Source organism: Amblyraja radiata, chromosome 22 (genome assembly GCF_010909765.2).
Source record: "Amblyraja radiata isolate CabotCenter1 chromosome 22, sAmbRad1.1.pri, whole genome shotgun sequence".
In the NCBI taxonomy this organism is placed as follows: Eukaryota; Metazoa; Chordata; class Chondrichthyes; order Rajiformes; family Rajidae; genus Amblyraja; species Amblyraja radiata.
Window position 1 is genome coordinate 23,503,653 of NC_045977.1, and position 27,178 is coordinate 23,530,830.

The 27,178-nt window shown below is 42.5% G+C and overlaps 1 protein-coding gene across 3 annotated transcripts in view; it reads left to right on the forward strand.

The window, feature by feature from the left end:
* Positions 1–27,178, forward strand: part of rab11fip3 (RAB11 family interacting protein 3) — a 79,225-nt gene that overhangs the window by 12,598 nt on the left and 39,449 nt on the right. For all 3 annotated transcript variants that reach the window (XM_033040698.1, XM_033040699.1, XM_033040697.1), the window contains exons 2-3: positions 12,356–12,452; positions 19,071–19,162. In XM_033040698.1, the coding sequence (XP_032896589.1) occupies positions 12,356–12,452; positions 19,071–19,162 (189 nt within the window). The remainder of the gene's footprint in view (positions 1–12,355; positions 12,453–19,070; positions 19,163–27,178) is intronic.

Here is a 27,178-nt window from a genome sequence, read left to right on the forward strand (position 1 = left end):
ATGGCAGCATTCCTAACAGTTCTGGCTCCACTGAGCTATTTGGAGATTAGTTGCGTTTGGTTATGCTTCTGTATTGTGAGTTGGGATCTGAATCTGGGAGCACTGAAAGTAGCCCTGGGCAGTGTACTTGATGGGACGATGCATCTACATTGTCACATGCATGGGGCTTCTACAATAGCAAATAAACCTGATGCTGGTGGAGTTCCTGCGTCTGATGCAAGGGGAACACAGGACGGGTGAGCGTGCGCAGCATTCTGGCTGAGAGTACCAGTCTGAGATTGGGGTGGCAGGTTCCATATTTTGTATTGTGATTGATTGTTTGCAGTGTGAGTGTTCTTGTATATTGTATATGCAATTGCAGTATGTTGAGATTTGTGGCTGTGTCCCATGCGTTTTCACTTGATAACTTGTCTATCACTTGGAGTACTTCATTTGAAAATGCGTTTGAGAATAACAGGAAATAAAAATATTTGAATGTAGATTCAGGAAAAGGTCTGGGCCGAAGGGCCTGTTTCCACACTGTCTCAACTAAACTAAATGTGTATTGAGACCTCAAATCTGTGTAGTTTGCAAAGATGTGAATGAGAAATGTCAATGATACTTGTATCAAAAGCTCTAGTCTGTTAGGAAATGTGACTTCTGGGATGTCTGACCTGGTAAAGAAACACTTCATTTGTATAATGTCTTTGAATTTTACACTTTTTAAGGCCCTTGGACATGAGATACTAAGAGGGGCATTGTCTGATGTGGTAGCACAGATTGTAATAGTTAGCCTGTGTTTCTTTGAGAATACATTTGAAGTTTGAGATTAGATTCCGTATTTTTTCCGTATTATGTTTGTCTGCTTCAGATGCTACTGAATGAGGATACAAAGCCCTCCCATGAAATGGCACTGTCCCCCCCCCGTCCCCCCCCCCCCCCCCCCCCCCCCCCCCCCCAGTCCTGTATAGTTTACCAAGTTTGTGTTATTTCACACTGTATTTTTAAACTCCATGTTGTTTAAGAAGGAACTGCAGATGCTGGAAAATCGAAGTGCTGGAGAAACTCAGCGGGTGCAGCAGCATCTATGGAACGAAGGAAATGGGCAGCGTTTTGGGCAGAAACCCTTCTTCAGACTGATGTGGGGGGGGGGGGGGGGGGAGGGAGAAGAAAGGAACAGGAGGAGCCCGAGGGCTGAGGGAGAGCTGAGAATGGGAGGAGACAGCAAGGGCTACCGGAAATTGGAGAATTCAATGTTTACACCGCTAGGGTGCAGACTGTCCAAGTCTGCACCCTAACCGAAATATGAGGTGCTGCTCCTCCAATTTCCGGTGGTGCTCACTCTGGCCATGGAGGAGGCCCAGGGCAGAGATCGGATTCGGAATGGGAGGGGGAGTTGAAGTACTGAGCCACCGGGAGATCAGGTTGGTTAATGTGGACCGAGCAGAGGTGTTCGGCGAAACGATCGCCAAGCCTACGCTTGGTCTCATCGATGTAGATCAGCTGACATCTAGAGCAGCGGATGCAATAGGTGAGGTTGGAGGAGGTGCAGGTGAACCTCTGTCGCACCTGGAACGACTGCTTGGGTCCTTGAATGGAGTCGAGGGGGGAGGTAAAGCATCTCTTGCAGTTGCAAGGGAAAGTGCCCGGGGAGGAGATGGTGCGGGAGGGAAGGGATGTATTGACCAGGGAGGTACAGAGGGAGCGCCTGTCTTTGCGGAAAGCAGACGGGGTGGGGGTGGGGGAGATGGGAAGATTTGGCGAGTGGTGGGGTCACTTTGGAGGTGGCGAAAATGACGGAGGATTATTTGTTGTATGTGACGGCTAGTGGGGTGAAAGGTGAGGACACCTTGGATTTAAACTCCATGTTGATCCAAGTAAAGACATTGGCATGTCTCTTGAATAGCAGCTTTGTATAGTATGTTGGACAGTGTTATTCAAATGGAATGCTCTACTTCAAGAATTGGGTGGCTTTTTCAGATATTTGGGGAAATATTGGTGAAGGAGCAGCTTCTGACTGCTGTGTTCTCTACTGATGTAGCCAATTCAATTAAAATGAACTTTAAGTTGAAGTTGCTGAAGGTCATGCCTTGTGGAGGAAGAGGCCTTGTGTCTGTTAGTGTTTCAGATTGCTGATCTTTCACCCGTCAATAATTATTCAGTTACAAATTGGGTAAACATATCTATCCATAACTGACATGAAGTGTGACTGTTTCCTTCTCATTCTGATTTCCTTTTTGACGGATGTTCCACTTTTCTGATTGCCCGATTCTTAATACAAGATAAATTATTGGGTAGACAGCAAGTGCAGGAATAACTCAGAGGGTCAGGCAGCATCTCTGGAGGATGTGGGTAGGCAATGTTTCGAGTCTGTAACCAATCCGTAAATTATTTGCCTGTTTTTCATCTTTAAATTTTGTTATCTTTTTGCTATTCTTCCTCATCACATGGAGTGATTCTTTTGGGATTTGGTCATGTTTTGTGAAAATGAGTTGCTCACCTTGGATTTCAATCTCAAGACTGGTTTTCCAGCATCTTCCCCCCCCCCCCCCCCTCCAATGCAATTCCTTTCAATGTATTTATTGGTCTGGTATTGTATTGGCCACTTACCTGCTCTCTGCTGTTTTGTGGTTTCAACAATCCAGGTGACATTCCAAAAATTTTTTAGACTATGCCTGAAACTCTTTTTCGCAGTATGTGTGGAAGGAGAAACAGTAGTGTTTCACATGAAAGACCCTCTTTCGGAATTGGGAAAACAGAGGGGTGGAATCAAAAAGACAAAGGGAATATCTCTCATCAAGTGAGGTCAGGATTGCTGTAGTGATAAACTGTTTTGTAAGTTGAACTGCCTTTTGAAATACTCTTCCCTCAAGTGTAAATTATAGGGTAATTAAGTCCCTCTTGAAATAGTGCCCTTCTAATTAAAGTAATTTTGCACCAAATTTGGAGAATAAATTGTCATTGGAGAGGAAGCAAGTTTGAGCCAATCATTTGTAAAACTACATTTCATTATGTTTAAGAGCTTCCAATAATTGTTCTGCCAGAGTTTTATGGATCGTGAGGTTGTGGTGGACATACATGAGGCAGGCTTTGACAGCAGAATCTCTGCTGAATATTATTTTTATTGCGACAAATAACAAGCAAATTGATTTAAATACAGAAGTTTAAGAAGTACAGTGCATTTACCAACCATACATTCTGCATTTTTCCCCATCGAGTGTCTGGCTTGGCACATTCCAGAAGCTGCAGCTGAATTAAGTGTAGGGTGGGGGAAAACTAGGTTAAATTGTTGGCTGCTTTGTTAGGTGGTTATTGTGTTCTCAATGGGTGTTTCTGATGAACGGTATAACCAGCATTTGTTGTGTGCCAGGGTTTTATTACATAATTGTCAACCTAACCATAATGAAGAGGTCAGTGAATAAATAGGTTTCTATGAGGTTCTTGCATTAACCCTTTAGTTTCTGGTAGTTTTGTGGTTTAAGTGATGCACGTACAAGTTAAGACTAGTTTAGTTTATCACGTGTACCAAGATGCAGTGTAAAGCTCTTTTTTGTTGTGTGCTATCCAGTCAGCGAAAAGACTATACATGATTACAATCAAGCTGTTCAAAATGTACAGATACAAGGTAAAGGAAATAAAAAGGGACTAGGTAGGATCCACAAAAATTTACTAATTGCACATCCACTGCCGCTCACCTCACACTCAGCCTCTCGCTCTCGGTGCCTTTGTATATCCCTCATTGTACCCCTCAACTTTCCCACTTTCTTTGTCTTCATAGCAAGCACCTCCTCCTTGGCTTCAGATTTGTCTTCGTCTTGGATACCCTTGCCTCTCCCTTCATATCTTTTCATACCAGATACCAAGCTTCATACCAGAACCATTCATTTAAAAACATTAAAGTAGATAAATCTCTGTGCCCTGATCAGATATATCCAGGAATGCTAGAAAAGATTAGGCAATTGAGGCAGGGACTATCCCAACATTTAAACAGTTACAGGTACATGGATAGGACAGGTTGGAGGGGATATGGACAAAATGCAGGAAGTTGGGACTTGTGTAGCTGGGACATGTTGGCCGGTATGGGCAAGTTGGGCAAAAGGACCTGTTTCCACTGTATCACTCTATGACTCTCTAAAATATATACACAAAACAACAACAGTGCATTAACTATTCCGACATTCCCAGCATCTGTTCATTCCATAGTGTCGTATGTGGTAATGTTCGCAAGCTATCCTTAAACCAAGCACCCTTGCCACTCATGTCGCCCCCTGGGGTGATATCCCTTCCCTTGTTTGAGGGGTGTCTAAACCAGAATCTACTCCTCAATTTCCCATAGCGGGAGGACCATACACTGTGGTCGTCCCCCACAGAGCCCTGTTGTTGGCTGCGCCAAGCTTCAGCGAGTCCCTCAGCACGTGGTCCTGCAGTCTGGACTGGACCAGTTGGCAACATTCCCTGACGGTATCCGTGACTAGTGTGTGACAGGGCTCTATGTTGGTCCCATTGATTTTTGTCATTTGTATCAATGATTTGGATGAGAATGTACAAGGTTGATAGTTTGCAAATTACACTATAATAGGTGACATCATAGATGGTAAAAAGTTTTAAAATTACAGCAGCATAATGTTGATTAGCTGGGTAAGAGGGCTGAGGAGTGCCAAATTAAGTTTAATTTGAATAAATGCGAACCGTTTCATTTTGGGAAGTCAAACAAGGGTCGGATTTTTGCAGCAGGGCACAGATACAAAGAATATGTGGCGTCACAGGTAAACAGGGTGGTGGAAAAGGTTTTTGGCATTCTGACCTTCCAGTAAAAGCGTTGTTTAGAAATTGGGACTTGTGTTCAATTTAAATAAGATCTCACTGAGAATGCACTGAGTATTGTGTTCCGTTTTGGTCGTCCTGCTATCGGAAATGTGCCACTAACCTGGAAAGATTGTTTGAAAGATTCAGAGGTTGTTGCTAGGACCTGAAGAACTGATTAAAGCAAGAGGTTGGGACGGCTAGGTATTATTCCTTGGAGCATAGGCTTAGATATGATTTTATAGAGATGCGTGAAACCATGAGAGGCGTAGGGTGAATGTACAGTCTTTCCTGAGGTTGGGTAATCAAGAACTAGGGGTCAGAGGTTTAATGCGGGGGGGGGGGGGGAAAGATACAATACAAGCACATACAAACCCGAGGGGTTGCTTTTTCCACTTTGGTGGTGGGTGCATGGAGCAAGCTGCCAGATGAAGTGGTTGAGGCAGCTACAGTAACAATATTCAAGGAAAGGTTTAGAGGGATATGGGCAAAATGCAGGCGTGCAACTGTTTAATGGGACCTCTTGGCCAGCATGTGTGAGTTGGGCGAAAGGGCCAGTTTCTGTGCTGCATCAATCTAGGAAGCACCAATTTGCCCCATGAATGCACATGGCACCAATCACAGTACTCTAATTTTCTCCTCCTTTGCATTTCTGCAACTTGTTCTCTCACACTTGCCCTTCTACTCCTTAATCATTTTTACCATTAAATTCCCCCTTGGTGTAGGTTGTAGTAGCTAATCATACCAGCACATCTTTGGGATGTGGGGATAAAACCCCACAAAGTCACAAATGGAACATGTAAACTCTGTGCAGGTAGTACCCAAGAGCATGATGAAGCCACGTCCCTGGATCTGAGGCGCAGCAGCACAAACTCTTCTAGATACTCCAAACCCAGTGTTAGTTTTGTTGATACTTGTTTCAGTATTAATATCCCAGGATCCATTTCAAGGCACAGTAGCTATCGGCTCTGTCTCTGAACCTCCCAGCTCTCATTTTCTGTTTGGGGGAATGTTGGCAGCCATTACATCAAGCCACTTGCCCCTCTTCTCCAATCCTTTATCCTCCTAGTTGGAACATTTTTCCTTCTGCACCTGTGGTCTGCTGCTTTCCTCCCCGCCTTAAAAAAAATACCGATTTAAAACATTAACATTTCTCCATTCTGCTACCCCCTTGGCTTAATGCCCACTAAAGCATTTTAATATCCATTCATGCATAATGAGCACTGCAGAAATGTCTGTTATTGTATACTCAGCTGTTTTTAAAGGCTGCTGGCTTTTGCTACATTTCTTTTCGGTTGGTTCATATAGTTAGTCTTTTATGTGAAGGGGATCTGAGAGCTGTAGCATGAAAAGGAGAGTTCTACTTCTAAATGTAGAAAGCAGGCAGCAGAGACCTCGCCCAAAGTGTGGTTGCACGGACTCCAGGAAACGAGGCATCCTCCCACCACCATACCTGCTTATAACTCTGGTTTTGCATTTTTCCACGTGGCTTGGATTCTTTCCAGTTTTTAGTGCTTTTTGCTGCATTTAGTAGCAGTGAGTTCTGTCAGTGGAAACTATGATTCAGTGACGCCAAGGACAAATTTAGAATTGCTAATCTTCTGGTCTTCTGGGCATGATATTTGGAACCACATGGGCAAAAAAAACACAGTTTTGCATGGTGTCATGGAACTGGTGTGCAACAATGCTGAGAATTGTCTCTGGAACTAACACGTTACAATGCTGAGAACTTGTCCTGCACTCTATCTTTTCCTTTGCTCTACCTATTGTACTTGAGTTTGGCCTGATTGTATGCATAGTATTGTTCGATTTGATTGGATAGCAAGCAAAACACAGCTTTTCACTGTACCTCGCTGCATGTGGCAATGGTAAACCTAAATATGCATGTGGACTGAACCTTTCCAAACAATAAATTGTTTACTACACATTCAAATTGTTTTTTCCAATAATAGATAGAGAATGGAAGTGACAATTCAAGTCTGTATCTAGGCCATAGACTTTTTCCCCCAATTTTATTGGGAGGAAAAATTTAGCAAGGACGGACCGGAGTAACACAGTTCCACAGTAATAGTATACTGTTGATTTGTGGCGCCAGCAACCCAGACATGACTCTTGCCCAGTGCGATCTGTGTGGAGTTTGCATGTTCTTCATGTGACTGTGCGGCTTTGATTTCTCCCACGTTCTGAAGGTGCATGGGTGGTAGATGGCAGTGGAGCTGACAGGCGTGTAATAGGAATGTTCTTAGAGCTAGCTACAGAATAGCCTCAATTATTATGAAAATATCAAATGCAAAGTGCTAATGTGGTGTCCATGTTGGAGCCACAGCTGTATATCCTCGGCAAAGAATCTACCTGATTTCAGAGGATATGGTTATGTAGAGACAGCACAGAAATAAGGTAGATTGGTATAATTGGATTGTAAGACTACTGAAGCAATGATATGCCAATTATGCTATCATTGGGAGACCTTGTGATGTTCAAATTATAGAAATGTAATAGCAACAGTAGGAAAAGTCAGACCCTTGGGGGAAAAAGGTTCTGACTGTTTACCCTAGCTAATTATATATGCTCCTCTCAACCTCAGCTCCACATAAACAATACGAGTTTGTCGAGCCTCTGTTCTTCATCCTAACAAATACTAAGATTAAATAATTGCTTTTGTTATAAATATTCTACCAGTCTTGATTATGTCCTCCTAGTGATATGAGAGGTGTAAAAACTGAATAAATGGAACAGTTGAAGATGGGTCAAGGGTAAAGCAATGCAAAAGAACGTAATTAAAATAAAAAAAGGTGGAAGGCAATGTGAAGTCAGCTGTTTAGTGAAAAGGCAATTGAATATAAAAGGAAATAAAGTAACAAGTAAAAGAAGCATTTAAAGTAATTGCTAACATTAAGACTAGTGGAAAGTAAGATTATCTTTAGTGGAGTAAAATTGAGTTCAGGATAAACAAATTAGTGGTGAAACAAAGGAAGGTTAAAGAGAAAAAATGAACCAGCAGGAAGCAATTTTCATTATTGATATCATAAGTTCCTTGCAATTTTTACTTGGGAGTTGTATTTGGAGGATGGGGTGAATGTTTAAAAGTACTATTGTGGCAGTAGAATATAATGAGGGGATATGAGAAGATTTATTTTGGCAGAAAGAATAGAAGAGGGCATTATTTGAACAGTGTGAGACTTGAATATTGGTTATTGGAGACAGCCGGATGTACAAGAAAAACAGGATGCATGTATAACAAGTAATTAAGGTTATTGTAATGTTTTACCACAAATCAGTCCTCCTGCAAATATACAGGCAATTGGTGAGTCCACACCTGGAGTACTTGATGTTTTGGTATCATTTCTGAAAGGATTTACTTTCCTTGGGAGTGCACTGAAGATTGAATGGTTTGGTTTGTGAGCAAGAAGCTGCTTTGTTGAAACACCATCTGATCAGTCCCTCAATTTTACTACCACAGATTTTTGAGCTAAAAACAAAAACATCTATCAATCTATCTATTATTATATAAAACTCTGTGGCTGCCGCCTGCCGTCCGGCTGCCTTTCTGCCTTTCGATTCGTTCCATCGTGTGATGTCACAATGCCCAATACTCGCAGATGTCCAATCGGAATGGCCGATGCTCGCAGATGTCCAATCGGAATGGATCCATTTACATGTACGGATGCCGGCTGCATTTCTTCCTTTGATTCCTTGCCACGCCGAATCCAGACGCACAATCGCCGAGATATTTTCCATTTCGGTAGAGATTTCACTTTTCTTTCTAAGTATCCGCTCATTACATTTCGTCGTGTTTAAGTACACCTTTTTAATCAAATCCTTCTCCTTCCCCCCCCCCCCCCCCCACCCCCCAATATTTCAAAAATAAACTGGCTTCTCACCCATAGAAGCAGCCATTTCGGTAGACATTTCACTTTTCATTCCAACTCTCTATTCCTCATTAGATTTCGTTATGTTTATGTCCACATTTTTCATTATATCCTTCTCTCCCCCCGCCCCCACTCACTCATTTTGTCGCCTCCTGCTGGCCAGCGACCATAACGGCTGCTGGCGCCCGAATCTCGCCTCAAAGACGCCATTTAAAACCAGCTGCACTGCTCATTCCTGAGCCGCTTGAGTTGGAGGACCACGTCTCCCGTGGGGGCTACGGGTAGGGAACGGCTGCGTTGGGGGAGCAGACCCAACGGGTCTGCCCTTGGTCTAGTAACATAATAAAAGCGTAAGAACAAGAAAAGATCGTATCAATCCTGTGGCCTGATCCACCATTCAATAGAGTATGGAACAGTACAACACAGGAACAGATGTTGGGCTCAATGTCCGTGCCGAATATGATGTCAAGTTGATCTAACTTCCTCTGCCTTCATGGGGGGGGGGTGAGATAGAGAAGTCTCTGCTTTGCACATATTTAGTAACTCACCATCTACTACTCTCGCAGCCTGTACCATGAGAAGTTCTAAATAAATAGCTGGCCACAATAGCTGGGACTATGCTTCCTAATACCCTGGCCAATGCAGAGTAAATGCTCAGTCTTTTCTGGGGGGAAAAAGAATGAATTTCTGCCTTTCTCTATCGGAAGTGGCCTGCGCAGTATCTTGGTAGTACGCCCTTAATTTCTAGACTTTCTGCGCTAAAATTAATTCTTGTCGTATGTCCCCTGTCCAGAACTCTCTAATCAAAAGTTGCGTGTACTTGAATTAAATCATTCATTTTCCTTAGGACCGGGTGTTCCATGTTTTCTCACAATGTCTTATACCCTGAATGTCTCAATATTTCGTTGTAATGCCCTGACTGTGCAATTGTTCTTTTGGAAAGTTTTTCATATTGTATATCGGAGACACCGTGTGCTTTGATGTTGCACTGAAACTACTATGGTTGATATAAATCTTAGTGATTTATTGTCCCTTTCGTATTGAATGACAGGGTTGTGGTTGAGTTATCCCTTGGTGATTCTTTTATCTCTTGACTTTTGAAAACCTAAACACAGGAGTGCTTTTTTAATTCTATTTGGGTATTAATATAACCATATAACCATATAACAATTACAGCACGGAAACAGGCCATCTCGACCCCTCTAGTCCGTGCCGAACACATAATCACCCCTAGTCCCATATACCTGCGCTCAGACCATAACCCTCCATTCCTTTCCCATCCATATAACTATCCAATTTATTTTTAAATGATAAAAACGAACCTGCCTCCACCACCTTCACTGGAAGCTCATTCCACACAGCTACCACTCTCTGAGTAAAGAAGTTCCCCCTCATGTTACCCCTAAACTTCAGTCCCTTAATTCTCAAGTCATGTCCCCTTGTTTGAATCTTCCCTACTCTCAGTGGGAAAAGCTTTTCCACGTCAACTCTGTCTATCCCTCTCATCATTTTAAAAACCTCTATCAAGTCCCCCCTTAACCTTCTGCGCTCCAAAGAATAAAGCCCTAACTTGTTCAACCTTTCTCTGTAACTTAGTTGCTGAAACCCAGGCAACATTCTAGTAAATCTCCTCTGTACTCTCTCTATTTTGTTGACATCCTTCCTATAATTAGGCGACCAAAATTGTACACCATACTCCAGAATTGGCCTCACCAATGCCTTGTACAATTTTAACATTACATCCCAACTTCTATACTCAATGCTCTGATTTATAAAGGCCAGCACACCAAAAGCTTTCTTTACCACCCTATCTACATGAGATTCCACTTTCATGGAACTGTGCACAGTTATTCCCAGATCCCTCTGTTCACCTACATTCTTCAATTCCCTACCATTTACCATGTACGTCCTATTTTGATTTGTCCTGCCAAGATGTAGCACCTCACACTTATCAGCATTAAACTCCATCTGCCATCTTTCAGCCCACTCTTCCAACTGGCATAAATCTCTCTGTAGACTTTGAAACTCTTCTTCATTACCTTTGCATAAATGTATTTTCTCTTTTCAGGTATTGGCCTTGGAGGTTTTGGTAGCTGCAAAGGTCACACAATGTCCCTTTGTTTCTATCAACCAGTGCTCTGCTCATCTTGCCCATCTCTCAGTGGCCTGTTTTGGATCAGGATTTTCTTTATGGTGGTTTGACAGAATGAGTTTGAGAGCTCTGGATAAAAGAGGATGTTTGAGATCTTGCGCTGGAGAGAAAGTAAAGCTGGGGTGTGAGATTGTAGAATGTGGTCCTGGAGTAACTCTGTCAAGTAGCATTTCTGGAGGACATGGATAGGAATGAGATGAGAGCTAGCCACCATGATAGCTGCTTGCTGTTATGGTTGTGTGATGACCTGCCGATTTTTGAAATTGTATTTTCCCCAAAAGAACTTTTTTTTTTTTTGCTTGCGTATAGCACTGATATTTATCACTTTCAGTAGTTTACATTTGATGCACATCTGTGCATGGATCGGAGATCATGCGTTAAGATTATATGTCTTGATGGTGCCTAAATAACAGCCATACGTGCTGTTCTGTGAACATGCCACCTAGGAAAAGTTATCAATTTGAAACTTCTGTTTCCCTCAGTACTTGATCTGGAACTTTCCATTGATTTCTGTTTATTTCAAATTTATGTAATATTGCATTGAGCAGAGCTTGAGTCCTGATGTCGGGCCCAGTACGTGTGGCATGGCCTTTCCGCTTAGTCCACTCCATAGTGGTGTGCCCTTTTCTGGATGGCTTTGAGCCTACATTTTATTTACCAAGTTATTCACCTACCATCTCTGCAACTATTGCACCAACTGTTTCCATCACACACGCAGCCTGATCTCAGTATGTCCAGTATCCTGACTGAATTTCAGATCTGCAGCACCTGCAACTGTAAAATAAAGATATCCCAATTTGACTACAATTCTTGTTTTTCAGCATCAAAATATTGGAATGCCTTGCTAGATTTGAGTATAGATCACCTGCAAGAAGGTGTTTCTCCCCCTGTGGGTTGCAGCTTGTTATTTAACAGGCCACAATTGGCAATGTATGAGAATAAGTTGCTAGATTTTGTATCTGATCTCTGTAGCCTATACAGACCTCCCTGAAGGAGATGGGTGGCTTCCTTTCATTCCCCAAGCTGAAAAGTTGTATATTAATGAGATTCCCTTGGACTGCATGATGTTGCCCGCAGGTGTTGGATGTCATGTGTCTTTAAGTCAGGTTATATGGGTTGTTTCGTAGGAACTTGCTGTCAAATTGTATTGCTTATAGAGCAGTAGAAATGTGAATTAGTTCAGACTAATATTGCCGGTGTCAATTTCTTGGGAAATTGGACATTTCCTAGCAGATCCTGTACAAGTGCTTGTCAATGTAATGACACTCTGCGATGAACTCCAATGGTGAAACCACAATGGTGTGAGTAAATGTCTGATCATATCTGCTTTTTCCCGGAGACAATGGTGGGCCAAAGGGTCCTCTGTCCTGTAGGTCCTCTGATTTTCAAAGGATCCATGGTACAATTTGGTTTATCTTTTCACTACCTATGTGTTGGGTGCCCCAGATTTACATGCTATGTGCTATTGTCAGCTTTGGTTTTATATAGCTCTGGACAGACTGAGCATCTTTTGTGGTCTGCTAATGTTTGGGGTACTTTGTTTTCTCCTCAGGTAAAGGAGTTGACCAAGTACCTGGATCCTGCTGGTCTTGGGGTCATTGGCTTCGATGACTTCTGCCGTGGAATTGCTGCCATCAAGAATAATGGAGGTAAGGAATGTGTAATATAAACTATTATAAAACTTGAATTGCATGTCACAGAAATCTTCCATTTTGTATGCTTCTGGTCAATTAACGATGCCATAATCGTTCTTGTGTTAGTTCAAAATAACAATAAATAAAATGGTTTGACTGTTACTGTAACTCCTACCTCATCCATATGAAGAATTCAGTGTAATAGCCATACAGAACACAAACGGGCTGTTTGCCCACCAAGTCTGCACCGACTATTAACTGCCCATTTTTTTTACACTAATCCTACATCAGTACTGTTTTTATTCTCCCCAAATTCTCTCAAATCAGAGATTCAACTACTACCCACCAACAAGAGGAGCAATTTACAGTGGCCATTTAACCTACCAACCCATACATATTTGAGATGTGGGAGAAAATCAGAGGAAGGTTACATGGTGTCAGGGGTAACATGCAAGCTTCAAGTGGACAACACATAACGTTACAACTGAAACAGGTCACTGGTGCTGTGAGGCAACAACTCGACTTACTATGCTATCCCATAGCTAGTTTATTCTTAATTAGACCTGCTCATCTGGGGATTACCAAAATATCAACTTTTAATCTTGGTTTTCCTATTCATTCCCAAGTAAACAGTGTAATTTGCACAAAATGCTGCACCGCCGAAGAAGGGTCTCGACCCAAAACGACCCAATTCTTTCCAGAGATGCTGCCTGTCCCGCTGAGTTGCTCCATTTTGTGTATCTTTGGTGTAAACCAACATCTACAGTCTATGGTGTAATTTTCTGTTTATTAATTGTATCTTGAATGTCCTGTATCTCTATGCTTATAGGCCTACTTTGGCTCCTGTTTAAGCAACAGCTTCTTCCAAGTCCCTTCATGGACTCTTCCTATATCTTTTGCCTACATGGTCCCTGCAACTTTCTCCAGTCCTACAACCACCAGTATTTGTCTTTTGATTGTAGTTACTTGATCGTCCCAGAATGGAATTGCTCTTCTATCTGCAACTGTTCCTTTGGCTGCCTAACCTTTCAAATTCTCTTAAGATGCTCCTTGAAAACTACTGTTTTGATCAAGCTTTGGTCAATCCACCAAATATGCCCATTTATCTGATGTCAAATTTTGTTTAACACACTTGTGACTTCTTGGATGAGTTTACCATGATAAAGGGTACATCATAAATATAAATTCAAACTCCTGGGATTGGTGTTAGTTTAATATGTTAGGTTAAGGGAAACTTCAGCCTTTGGTATAGAATAAATTGAATGTTTATGCGGTCACATCGAGAAAGGTGATTTTTTTTTTTTTTTGTCCAACATGCATGTCTAGTTTGCTTTTGCAGCAGTTGTCATTCTTTCCAGCTGGATGTTTATCTGTAAACACTGGACAGAATATTTTGTGTTGGCTTGCACAGACTGCAGCTTCTTGCAGGCATTGAAAGTATTCACTTGCTCCCAGCTCACTTGCAGATAGTGAGTTAACTGTTTATTTTGTCTAAAGTTTATGGCCACCTCTTTTATCTTCATGCTTCACCGGGCATTGGATAACTCCAGGAAAGGGGGCTTTAACAGTTTTGATTTTAATTTAATTTTGTCATAATTGTTTATATAAATCCTCTGGAAATTCTGAAAGCTGCTTGGATGAAATGATTTGCTTCATCTGTTGATGTGTAAATTGCAACCTGTTCTATTATTCTCTGGGTGGTCATTTGAATTGGCTAGTGTTTAAATTGATTTAATTTTTGTCTGCCAAAACAATCAACTTTGAAAGTTTACATTTGCATTTTTTGGATGGGTATTTCAGGGATTCTTTGTGTTTGGTTGGCCAAATAAGCATCTCCCAAGTCAATAGAATATGAAAATAGCAGTGCTCGAATTTAAATGTTAATCTTTAACCAAAGATAGATACTTATGGGATAAAGGACGTGCTTGCCAATTCTTGTCCTTCTGTAGGTTTTGTGGAGGTAGTCTTGGCTGGGTCTGGGAGATGTTATATTCTGCAACAACATCCCTATCTCCCCCACTCACAAACCACCATGCTAGTGTGATGTAGAATTGAAGTGATTTTCTGTTTATTCCAGCTGAGAAGTTTTGCAGAAATGGTGCGTGCTATGAAATTTCTTAAGAGCACATGGCTGAGGTTGATCTGAGGACTGTCGCTCCTCAGGCACTCCTAGGCTGCTCAACTCCTGGGCATGTAGCAATACCAAATCATATGTACCAATAAGTTGTCATAAGCTTGTGTGGAGGAGGATTGTTTCTGGAAATAAAGTTTCAAGCTGAAATGAAAGCCTAAAACTTTGCTGTCATATTGGGTTCTGTATTGTCCTGTAATGTCCTGGAAAGCATTTCAAAGATCTTTACCTATAGATGTATCTTTTGGATGCAGGATTAATCTGTTTTCTTGCTAAGATGCCAGGACAAACTGTAATAGAACAGCAAATACTGCAAGTTTGTGTGATTCTCCCACATCCTAAAATGAAGGTTAATCTACTTTAGGAAAGCTGAGTCCTTGATTTTCTGGGCAGAGCCTGAAGATTACACGATAAATCTATCTGATCTAGTTACTTTTACACTTGACCTGCATGATTGTTTTGGTCCTCTAAATCAAGGGTATGACAGCATGCTGGTGTCCACACGTCATGTTCCCTGATCCTTGCTGAAAGCATGTTAAAGTGCTGTATTGTGGATGTAGAGGCAGCAGGCACGGTTAAAATATCAGCACTCAATTGGAGGTCCATGGAATGAGCTATAACCCAGTGTTTGCATGGACTGTGCTGGGAGGAGATTGCATCAGTGTAGTGCAAATGTTGTGCTTCGATGCAAGGTACTGGGAATGATGACCCTGTCACCTGCTGCTCAGTTCAAATGTGATAATCTCTTGGAATTTGGGAACTCCACAAAACTCCACCTGCTGTAAGGCTGTGTTGGTTTGTGTAAACCAGAAGGTGGTGCAAGCTTAAAGTGAGCTTGGACTATTGAGATGAGGAAAGAGCTAGTCAGTTGGACTGCAGGATAATGTATGTTATTGTATATGGGTGTGATTAAAAGAGATGGGCATAAATACATTGCAATCCTGGTTTCATTTAAAAGTCTGAGTGGAGGATACTGACATTTGATACTGTTTGTTAATATTCACCTCTCCCTCCAAACCTTTTGATGTTTTCCCCTCACTGCACAATAGCCTTGTATTGTGATGGGCCGAATGAGGGGATTGATAATGTCTTGACCCACAGATTGGGAATGTTGTCCTAAATATTATGGATATCCGGCTGTTCAGATTCTGAATGTCTGTCTTCAGGCACTGTCCATTCTATGAAAGCTGATAAAATGCAATAGATTGAAATAGAAAGCTCTGTGTGCAAAGTCTCAAGCATTGAAACAAACCCTTTCACCCAATTCCATGATGACCACACTGTTTAACTGCGCTAGTAAGAAGCGAGTGGCCAGTTGAATGGCACATAGGCAACAGTACATCGAAAACACTCCTTGCTGTTCCTCGCCTAGGCTATTCCAATACCACCTCTCAACAGGAAGGTCAGGGCCATAGCCTGTTGTGTTAGTTTTGACTGTTTCTCCTTTGCCCCACTGAAATGTGCCAATTGGGTTTTATAATGCAGCTCTGTGCAAAGTGACTGCATTAAATTTTATGTCGGCACAAATTAAAAAAAATGGGTGAAATTATTTACCAGCAACCAATCTAGTCTGTTATTTATGTATTCATGTGAGCTATAAAAAAAGGTTTGTAGCTATTCCTGCCCTTATTTCACCTATATGTCCATACTTAATTACCCAAGTATTATATGATGCTATTATTGAGTGAAGTGTGCATGTAATATGGATATGTGACTATAAAGGGACTACAGATTTCTGAATAAATTGCACTTAATTAAATAGTGAACAGACGGGCTATGATTCCCATCCACAAATATTTGCTACGTTAAGTTAACTTTAATGGAAGGTTTTGAATTCCTGAGGTCAGTCTTGTCCTCACTGCTGATTGTGTACGTTGTGAAATTTCACTGATACCCTATCGGTCATTTTGATACATAAGGCGCTTTTGTGCTACTTTCGAAACGGCTGTAAGCCAGGTGATAGCATAAGTAAGCAATGCTTCTCCTTGCCGTGAATGTACAGTTTATCCCCGAGTGCAGTCCTTGCTGGGATGGTATGTTGTAGGTGACAGAGCTAGCTTTGAACCAAGGGATTGTTCCAGAGCTAATTTGTGCAACAAAAGGCAGAATGTGCACACTGCCATATCATGTTCCTCGGGTAATGTTTCTCAATGTCCTACAGAGTTTCAAATTCAACCAATTTGTTTGAAATGGGACCATGGTTTGACAAAATCCCACAAACGTTAATAAAACAGCAATGAGTGATAGACTTGCCAATTATCCTTGCATCCTTTATATGAATTTTAAAAAACAATCAGCTATTGGTCTGTCTTCGGAGAGGGACATTGGCCAGAACTCTGGGATATTTCTCTGCAGCTTCAGTAGAAGGGCCTGGAACCACTATTTATTTATTTTTGTTCCTTCTCTATTGAGCAAGTGTTGGCCTAGGATATGAACAATAAGAATTGGGTGTGGTATTAAGCCACTCTGCCCTCAGGCCTGCTCTCTGTTTAATAAAATCTTGGCTAATCTGATTGTAACCTCAACTCTACTTTCCCTCCTACCTGCAGTAACCATTCACCACCTTGCTTGTCACATAGGCTTCTGCCTTGCTGGTGCAGCTGGATGAGCGGCTGCCTCTCAGTGCCAGAGATCCGGGAACGACCCTGACTTGGGGTACTCTCATTGTGCACCACTCTATGACCACGTGAGCTCCTCCAGGTGCTCCGTTCTTCCCACATCTGAAAGACATGCTGCTTTATAGGTTAATTGGTCTCTGTAAATTGCCCCTGATGTATGGGGAGTGGATGAGAATAACAGAACAAGTGTGAATGGGTGATCGATGGTCAGTGGAGACTTGGTGGGCCAAAGGGCCTGTTTCCATGTTGTATCTCTAAACTAAACTTATCTTGTAATCCTGCTCAGTGTTCAGTCTGACTCTTGTGGATATCTATCAGCAGCTTCAGATAGATCATCTAACACAACTGCAGGTAGAAGGGCCTGCATATGCCAGTGGATGTGAATAGGACCTTGACTCTACTTTGCTGCCTGCTCCCCATAGCACTGTATTGCCCTAATGGTCCAACAACGAGTCCCACTTGGCACAATTAGTTGATGCCCCAGTTTGCACAGTGCTTGGGAGACAATTCTAAAAACACCAATGCTATGAGAGAAGAACCTTGAAGCCAAGTCTTTTCCTGACGTTTCCCGTCTCCTTGCAGCCCCTCCTGACTGTGCAATATACACTCAGAATTATGTCCAGTGAAGCCCTCCCAAAGCCCATTCCACAGAGACTACCTCTTATTTTGAGCAGATGTTTACAAGGGATAATACATTGAGGATCAATCAGACTGCTGCTTTGTAACACCTTCTCCTTTCAATGCAAGACTTTAAGATTATTAGCCCAGGTTCAAGCTAGTCTACTGAAATGTGAGGTTCAAAAATAAAGGAAATTTGCGCTTAGCCCGGGCTAGACAAGTACTATGCATTGATATTCACCAAGGAGAAGAACATGCAGAATAGTGAGATTAGTGTGGGGTATTACTAATAGGGCTGTTTGACATCAAGGTGGTGGTGGTGTTGGGTCCCTTGAAGAGCATTAAGGTGAATAAATTCAAAGGACTAATGGGATTGATCTGTGGTTATTGGGACAGGTAAGGGAGGACATTGCAGGGGCTTGACAAATATGTTTGTATTCTCTCTAACCACAGGTGGGGTTGCAGAAGACTAGAGAATAGTCAATGTTGTTCCTTTTGTTTGAGGGGCGTAAGAATCCAGGGAATTATAGGCCAGTGAGTCTTGCATCAGTGGAGAAGGTTCTTGGAGAAAGTATGTCCTCTCATTTGGAAGACTGTGAACTAATTGGGGACAATCAGCATTGCATTGGCTGGGGCAGAGCATGTACAGTGCATTCAGAAAGTATTCAGACCCCTTCACATTTTGTTATACAGCCTTATTCGAAAATGGATTAAATTATTTTATTTTTATCATCAATCTATACACAATGCCCCATAATAAAAAAGCAAAATGGTGGAACAGGCGGAGGATGATGGCTGACTTTAGTGGAGCGTCACAACGGCTGGGAAAGCGGATGAAGGCTGCAGCAGAAAAGGGTCTCAGGTCGTCTTGGATTCCATGGCACTGGATTCTGACTCAGATCTGTCGAGGATTGTGTGGTGGCTGTCTGTGCACCAGTCTCCCCACGTTAAACAAAGTCACACACAGGCATCCTCCATGACGGGACAGTCATACTCGTTTCGAGTGACCGCCAATGATGATGATATAGATTAGGCTTTCATTAATCGTAATAATAGGATTGACTGGACTGATGGGTGGTAATGTTTATGTGTTAATATGGCCACATCGGCAGTTGCTCTTAGTTAGATCTCAAATATTATTGACTTTATTAAATGTGATCAGTTTGTGCATGAATGAGTGTGAAAAAAAAATGTTTTCTTGTAAATGGTCATGGTATGCATCTGTCCTGTGTGATCAATTTGAGGGTGTTACTTTTGTACCTGCAGATACTGACAGCCAGAACTATGATGCTGGATTTGGAAATGAAGATGATGCACTACCCTGTTCTGACGGGTTTGAGGACTTCAATTGCTTTGAGGCAAGTGTATGTTTGATTGTCACAGCAAAATATCACCATGGGTGTTTCATTTGTTTTTGATTTTCAGTGGGTCAATTGGGAATTGTGCAACAAATTTCACAAACCCACGTTGCTGCAAAGTTCTATTTCTGACCTTGGTGGTCAGTTAGGTTTGGCCTGTGCTTGGTGCAGGAAGTTGTAAGTTTGTTATTGACACTAGATCAAAGCACTGGGTCCAATCAGCACTGAAAAGCTACTTCACAGTTGCAGTGGACATTTAAGGAAATGTTAAATGGACGTTTTCTCTGTTTAAATTGAGTGTTAGTTATTGTGGAAAGACTGACAGGAAGAATTGTTTTCACAACCAGTTTTTCTCAATATATAATGTGACTAGGTAGCATTGGTGCTACGACTGGTAACTGCTCCACTGGTTTATCTTGCTGATCTGGATGGAGACTCGTGTCACATCCTCAAGACTTGTGCGGATCAGCTGGCAGAGGTAATAGAAACATAGAAACATAGAAAATAGGTGCAGGAGTAGGCCATTCGGCCCTTCGAGCCTGCACCGCCATTCAATATGATCATGGCTGATCATCCAACTCAGTATCCTGTACCTGCCTTCTCTCCATACCCCCTGATCCCTTTAGCCACAAGGGCCACATCTAACTCCCTCTTAAATATAGCCAATGAACTGGCCTCAACTACCTTCTGCGGGAGAGAATTCCACAGATTCACCACTCTCTGTGTGAAAAAAGTAATCACGGACTGATGAATCTCTCACCGATCACTTCTGAAGTCACCATCTTATTTTACATTTTACATAGTCACACATTTTACAAGACTGCTATTGTCCCGATACCAATGAAAAGGTAGCTACCTTAATGACTACTGCCCGGTGGCTCTTACATTCGCCATCATAAAGTGCGTCGACTGCTGATGGCCCATATTAACTCCAGCCTCACAGGCAACTTTGATCCATTCAATTTGCCTACTGTCGCAACAGGTCCACAGCAGCCCTAAACTTGTCTCTGGAACACCTAAACAAGGACACCTGCATTAGACATTAACTATAGCTCTGCCCAACACTAATTGCATCAAAACCTATCTCCGAACATCTGGACCTTGGAATCCGTTCCCCCTCTGTCATTGGATTTTTTAGCTTTCAGCTCTGACCCAATTGGTGAGGATAGGTGACAACACCTCCTTCACAACAATCCTCAACACTTGTGCATCGCCAGGATGTGTTCTCAGTCCCTTATTCTAATCCCTATGCACATTGTGCTGCCAAATCTGGCTTTAATTCTATCTAAATGTTTGCACTGGTGGGCTGAACGCGGGTCTCTGACGCTGTGAGGCAGCAGCTCTACCGCTGCGCCACCGTATTCACATATAGTATTATCTGATTTGTTTGAACAGTATGCAAAACATCTTTTCACTGTTCCTCTATACACGGGACAATAATAAACCGTACCCCAACATTCTATCCTCTTTGAATGCTTCCCTGCATTGTTTGTGTAAATGATGTGGTGTATGCCTCCTCCAGCAGTGCTTATTCCATTGTTTTCTTATACATTGGACCCTGCTTAAAATGATACCCGCAGTGCTAACTAGTTCTAGTTCTCTGTCCTCCTATCCAAACGCTTGAGACCATGCCTCTTGATGTAGAATGTACATGTGCAGGCTGCACGCGGTTATGTGTGGAGACCTCAGCGAGCCCCTGCCCTCCACTGATGCTCCAGAAGCATTGATTGGTCCAGGGCGTGATGTGCAGAGACTGGTGTTGGACGGGCCAGAGTGAGCGGTGCAATGTGGGCTACAGACTGCACCCTGCCAAGCAAGGCTAATAACTCCAATCCCTCCTCTTCATTTAACTTAATTCCCTAATCTTTCTGGGAAGTTATTGTCTCCTTCAGTGAAGACGGAACCAGAGTAAGTCTTTATTGTTCTAGCATTTCTTTGTTCCCCATTATAAATGTTTCTAGTTTTGACTATATAGCACCTTCATTGACTCCCCAATCCTTGTCTAACATACACTGAGAAGCATTTGTAATTCACTTGTGTTCCTTACAAGTTTACTCAATTGTATTTTATCTCCCCTCCCCTCCACTCTCGCCAATTTGTTTTTGTGGGGAAGAGCAAGTGCCCATCATTGTGTACAGTGATGCAGTGGCAGCTGAGAGCATGGTGCTCCACTCTTCCAGCACGTTTGGGCTGACAGTCTCATGATGCAAAGTATAACGGCAGCACAATGTACTTTGGGAGTTAACCCAGGAGCTGTGGTACAAGGGAGAGGGAAGAAAAGGGTAGTGGCAAAACTGTTTCCACCCAGCTGGTGGCAGCACTTTGGTGACTTGTCAGGGCCCTTGCTAACTCGGTTTGATGGACATATTCTTCAGGCGCTGATTGGTGCTTTGACCTGTGGACATTGTTGCCCTTGAGACTTGTTTGTTTGTGCAGGGACCTCTGGCAACGCTGTCCCTACTTGCATTAACGATTCTTGCTCAGCTGGTTTCCCATGTTTACAAAGCAGTGCTGCTGTAGGTCATTAAAAAATAAAACAGCATGTCTGCCTTTTCCCTTCAACAGATTTTTTAATATTAATTTCCATATAAGTGAATGGAGCTATAAACGGGTCCTTGGCACATAGCTTCTTAACATGAAAGCTACTTTGGGAAAAGTTGCAGAACTTCAACTTTGATAAAAATTGTTGCCAATGTTCAAGGTTGTGTTAAATTTTGAGAATGTTTTCGTTTGGTTTATTGTCATGTGTAATGAGGTACAGTGAAAAGCTTTTTTGTTGCGTGTTATCCAAAGAAAAGACTATACATGATTATAAATCATGCTGTCCACAGTGCACAGATACAGGATAAAGGGAATAACATTTAATGCAAGAGAACTTGCGATGAAATTGAGTGTGGCTGTTCCAGGAGGCATTTTTAATAAATAATTTGGGTGATGGCTACTTCCGAATTGTAGTCTTGAGTGGTTGATTTGGGGCTGTGGTAGTTCCTGTCTGATATTCAGAGACTTATGCCCTCAGCTTCTGCTGCTCTGTGACCTTCAGTGATTGCACCCAGAGAGTAATGGGCAATATTTTGGAGTAAGGTTATTAAACTGAGCATTTCAGTTTGAAGGAAGTAGCAGAGAAATGGATTTGTGGCGCTATCCAAAATTATCTACTTTTATTCATTATATCTGGATTTGTGGATCAATGACTTGATCAGTGTCTATTGGTCACCCCTAATTGATTGAAGGTATAGCATGAAGATATAGCATTCAACTCATCGGGTCCATGCCAACTATCAATCACCCATTCACAGCAGTTGTTATCCCACTTTCCCCATTAACTGGCTACACACTTGGGACAATTTACAGAGGCCAATTGACCCACAAACTTGCATGTCTTTGGGGAAATGGGAGGAAACTGGAGCACCTGCAGGAAGCCCACGTGGCCACAGGGCAAATGTGCAAATTCCACATAGCACCAAAGGTCGGGATTGGACCCGGGTCGATGGCACTGAGGCAACGGCTCTACCTGCTGTGCCACTGTGCTGCCCCGGTCGCAATTGCAGTTGAGATGGAAGTGAGTTGTTGCAGTGTTACATTTGTACATCCACATCTACAGGTGATCATTGGTCAGTATGGACTTGGTGGGCCGAATGGCCAGTTTCCATGCTGTAACCCTAAATTAAATTATGTAAACTAAAACTACATTGTATTGCAATGTAATGTACAACATGTTGTGATTCATACAAATGACTTGATTCTGACACCTTGTGCAATCAGTTAATCTGGTACACCTGCTCTGTTTGTTTATTTAATTTTTTAACAAAGGTAGTGAATGGAAAAGTGGATCCAGTGAAGGAGATCAAGCTGTAGCAAGTAAAGAAATGACTTTGGAGTTGATGGTGTGTAGCTTTTCTTGAGTGAATGTTTATAAAATAAACACGTATACAGGTTACCGGTATAAACAAATCTTTGGAATCATTTAAACAGCAATTTGATGCTGTATAGAGTCATTGTAGATGGTTAAATGATGATGGGCCACATGGCCATTCCCTGTGGTTATCTTGTCGCTGTCATGCAAATTGGATCGCTCCCAGAATCAATACAACCACTGTCCAGGTAATGTCGAGTTTTAAATGCATGATTCTGTATGTTTCAGATGGAACAGATAAAAGTCCTGTTTATACTGTCTACACTTGTGTATAAATCTTCTCTTATCCTTGCTGCTGACATTGTTTATCTCCACCCAGTGCTGAAGGGCACTGGTGATATGGAAAATATATCAGTAAACCTTCGGAGAGCCGCAAATCTCAAGGGTGCCTGAATTTGTGATATTCTGCCCAGAGCAAAACCATGCAGTCCTTCAATTCAGTTGTAACTGAATCGTCTGTTCATCTGCAATTATGTAGAAATTAGTTACTGACAAAACAAATGTGGAACAAATACCATGGAACCAAAGGGATATGATGCTGGGGGTGTAACGTTAACTTTAAATAGATGATTGATAGCAAGCAATCCTGTCGCAATAGGAAATTTGTGCTTAATCCTGTTTGTGTGTGAATTTGCAGGGGCCTTCATTTCAAGTTCATCAAGTCAAGTTTAAGCACTATTTGAAGCATTAGCCTGACGGCATTTATTTGGACTCTGCTAATCTACATTCCCGTGATCACATTTCAGTTGACTGAGAATTTACCTGAATTGTTTACACAAGTACCCAGCTCCAAGTCTGTTTGCTGTTGAATTTGTTATCTAGTTTACATATAAGTGGGTGTTGCTTATAGACGGAATTTGGTTAAATTATTTTCACTAGTTTCGGTGTGATGGCATGTTTTAAGAGGCACCATGCGTAAACAGGAAGTGCATGTTGGGCATGTAACATGCAGTTGATTTTCGATACTTGATGAAATATTCAAGTGAGGGGAAGGAAACTATAGACGGGCTGTTCCATTAACGTGCGACCTAGCTACTGCTTGCAACTTTTGGAACTGGTGTGGCGAGACCTGAAATTAAGTATGTATTTGGAGGAGAAGGCCGAGTCTGTGCAGGATGTTGGTGAGTTTGGATTGCTACTTTCAATACTTCAGAACTCTGGCTGGCTTTCCTTGAGTCCAGAGAAATAGAACTAAGCAAGGGTTGGAAATGTTTTTCATTCATTCCAGGGTATGTTCTTGTAAAAACCAATGTCCAGTGGATGTATTCTTTCCAAGTCAGGATGGCGAGTGATTTGCCAGGGTACTTGGAGATGGGAGTGTTCGCATCAAATTCAAACTAGTTTGTCGTGTACACTGGGATGCAATGACATTTCTTTTTAGCATGAAGCTCACAGAGTAAACAGTGTATATGACAATAGAATAGTTTAAACGTTAGCGATACAGTGTGGAAACGGGCCTTCAGCCCACTGAGTCCACAATGACCAGCGATCACCCCGTACACTAGCACTAACCTACACACTAAGAACAATTTTACAGAATTCAATTAACCTACAAACCTGTATGTCTTTGGAGTGTTGGAGGAAACCAGAGCACCCGGAGAAAACCTATAGTCATAGGGAGAACGTATAAACTCCGTACAGACACTAGTCAGGATCAAACCCAGATCTCTGGCGCTGAAAAGTAGCAACTCTACTACCATTGCGCTACTGTACTGCCTTATAAATAATAAATAACATTAATGCAAAGCAGCAGAATAGTATGAACATCGTAGTGCAATCTGAAGTAGTGCATTAACGGACAAATGATGTAGAGGTGCATCTCTGGGAGAGCGACGTGAAGAGTGATTGGTTCAGGAGTTGGATAATGGTGGGAAAGAAGCTGTTCTCAAGACTAGATGTCTGGGCTTTCAGGCTCTCATATCTTCTCCCGGAAGGTGACGGAGAGAAAAGAGAATTGCCAGGGTGTTGGGCATCCATGGCGAGGCTTCCTGATAATTTCTGTAGCACATTGTTAATTATTAAAGAGAATCATCATGAATGTGCCGAATCGCCTCGTACCTAAGAAAGTAAGAAACGTAGAAACATAGAAAATAGGTGCAGGAGTAGACCATTCGGCCCTTCGAGCCTGCACCGCCATTCAATATGATCATGGCTGATCATCTAACTCGGTATCCTGTACCTGCCTTCTCGCCATACCCCCTGATCCCTTTAGCCACAAGGGCCACATCTAACTCCCTCTTAAATATGGCCAATGAACTGGCCTCAACTACCTTCTGTGGCAGAGAATTCCAGAGATTCACCACTCTCTGTGTAAGGGCTCTGTTTGCTTGATCACCACATCAATATGGAAGGTCCAGGTTAGGTTGCTGGTAACATGAATGCCTAGGAACGTGAAGCTGTCGCTCATCTCCACAGCAGCGCAGTTGATAACAAGGTTATCATCCACCACCTCCTCCCCTGGTTTATTTGGGTCAGCGGCGAACTCTTTTGCTTTGCTGATGTTAAGGATTGTGTGATTGATCTGACACCATGATACAATATTCCCAACCTTCCTGTACTATCACTTGTTAACCCAGCCAACAACAATGGTATCATCAGAGAATTAAAGATTAAGATGGTGTTATACTCAGCTACACGGTCATGGGTGCACAGAAAGTAGAGCACAGTGGCTCCGCGGTAGAGTTGCTGCCTTACAGCATCAGAGACCCGGGTTTGATCCTGACTATGGGTACTGGGTTTACGGAGTTTGTACATTCTCATGACTGGATGGCTTTCCTCTGGCTGCCAAAGATGTGCAGGTTAAATGGCTTATGTAAATTGTCCCTGGAGTGTAGGATAGAGCTAGTGTACGGGTGATCACTGGTCAGCGTGGACTCGAAGGGACGAAGGGCCTGTTTCCACGTTGGATCTTTAAACTAAGCAGGGCACAAAACCCTGAGGGGCACCAGTGTTGAGCATCAGGGTGGAGGAAATGTTACGACTAACTCTTAACTGAATGAGGTCTGCAGGTCAGGAAATCCAGAAGCCATCTGCAGATGGAGGTCCCCAGGAGGTTTGCTATGAGCTGCTTTGGTACTATGGGGCTGACGATCGACCTGCAATTAATGAATTGCATTCTGACATGGGTGTTCTTACTGTCAAGGTGATCCAGAGCAGAATGTATTGCAAGGGGTATTACATCGCCTGCAGACTTATTTTCCTGTACACAGATTGCAAGGGGGTCTAGATTTCCTGTAGAGTGTAGACAACAATTCTCATCCCTCAAATGGTGGTCAGGCATTTGTGATGTTGGAAAATCAGCTGTCAGTGGGTACAAGGAAAGAGTAGATTAGTACCAAGGTGTCTAGACGTGAAATATTCAGGGAGTGCGGTACCAAGCAAACAATACTCTAGAACTGCTGTGGTCAGACCTTTTGCAGTGTATTCCATGAATACATTGTACGTTTTGGTCGACACACTGCCTCAGAGGTCAATTTTAATCCAGGATAGCATGCAGTAGTAAGTTCTTGCATGATTCATGATAATTGCGTTCAGCTCGGATTGAATTTGCCCTGGTCTGAAATGAGCATCTTTGTTTAACTTCCAAAGATAATTAAGAATGCAGTTGCATATCTCCATCAGATATATTTAATCTAATTTTGTTCTGTGCGTTTTATGAACAAAATTAATGTGGGATGTGTTACTTACCCTAAAATTTTACTTCGGAGTCACGTGAGTGACTACGTGAAGAAGCCCGCCAGGACGCATGCGTGTCATATCGCTTTCACGCTTGCGAAACGACAGGCGGGTTGGAACGTTCCCCCGCAGCGGTAAGTTTGAAACTGCGACCTGCAGGTAAGTGATTTACTCTGCGGTAGTTTTTTGTCCCCGCGCTGTTTTTACAGGGGGGGAAGCTGGACAAAATAGTGTCCACAAGTGCTGCGAGTAAAGCTGGCTGGGGAGGACCGCAAAATTGCGGGAGCCAGCAGCAGCTGAATGCACAAGCCCCGTAAGGGATCCGCTGTGCCAACTTTTTGTCCCGCGCCGGCCAGAACACCACGGCCGGGCGGGAGACTATTCAGAATGGGGCCGTCGACTTTTGACAAGTCGAAAACGGAGGA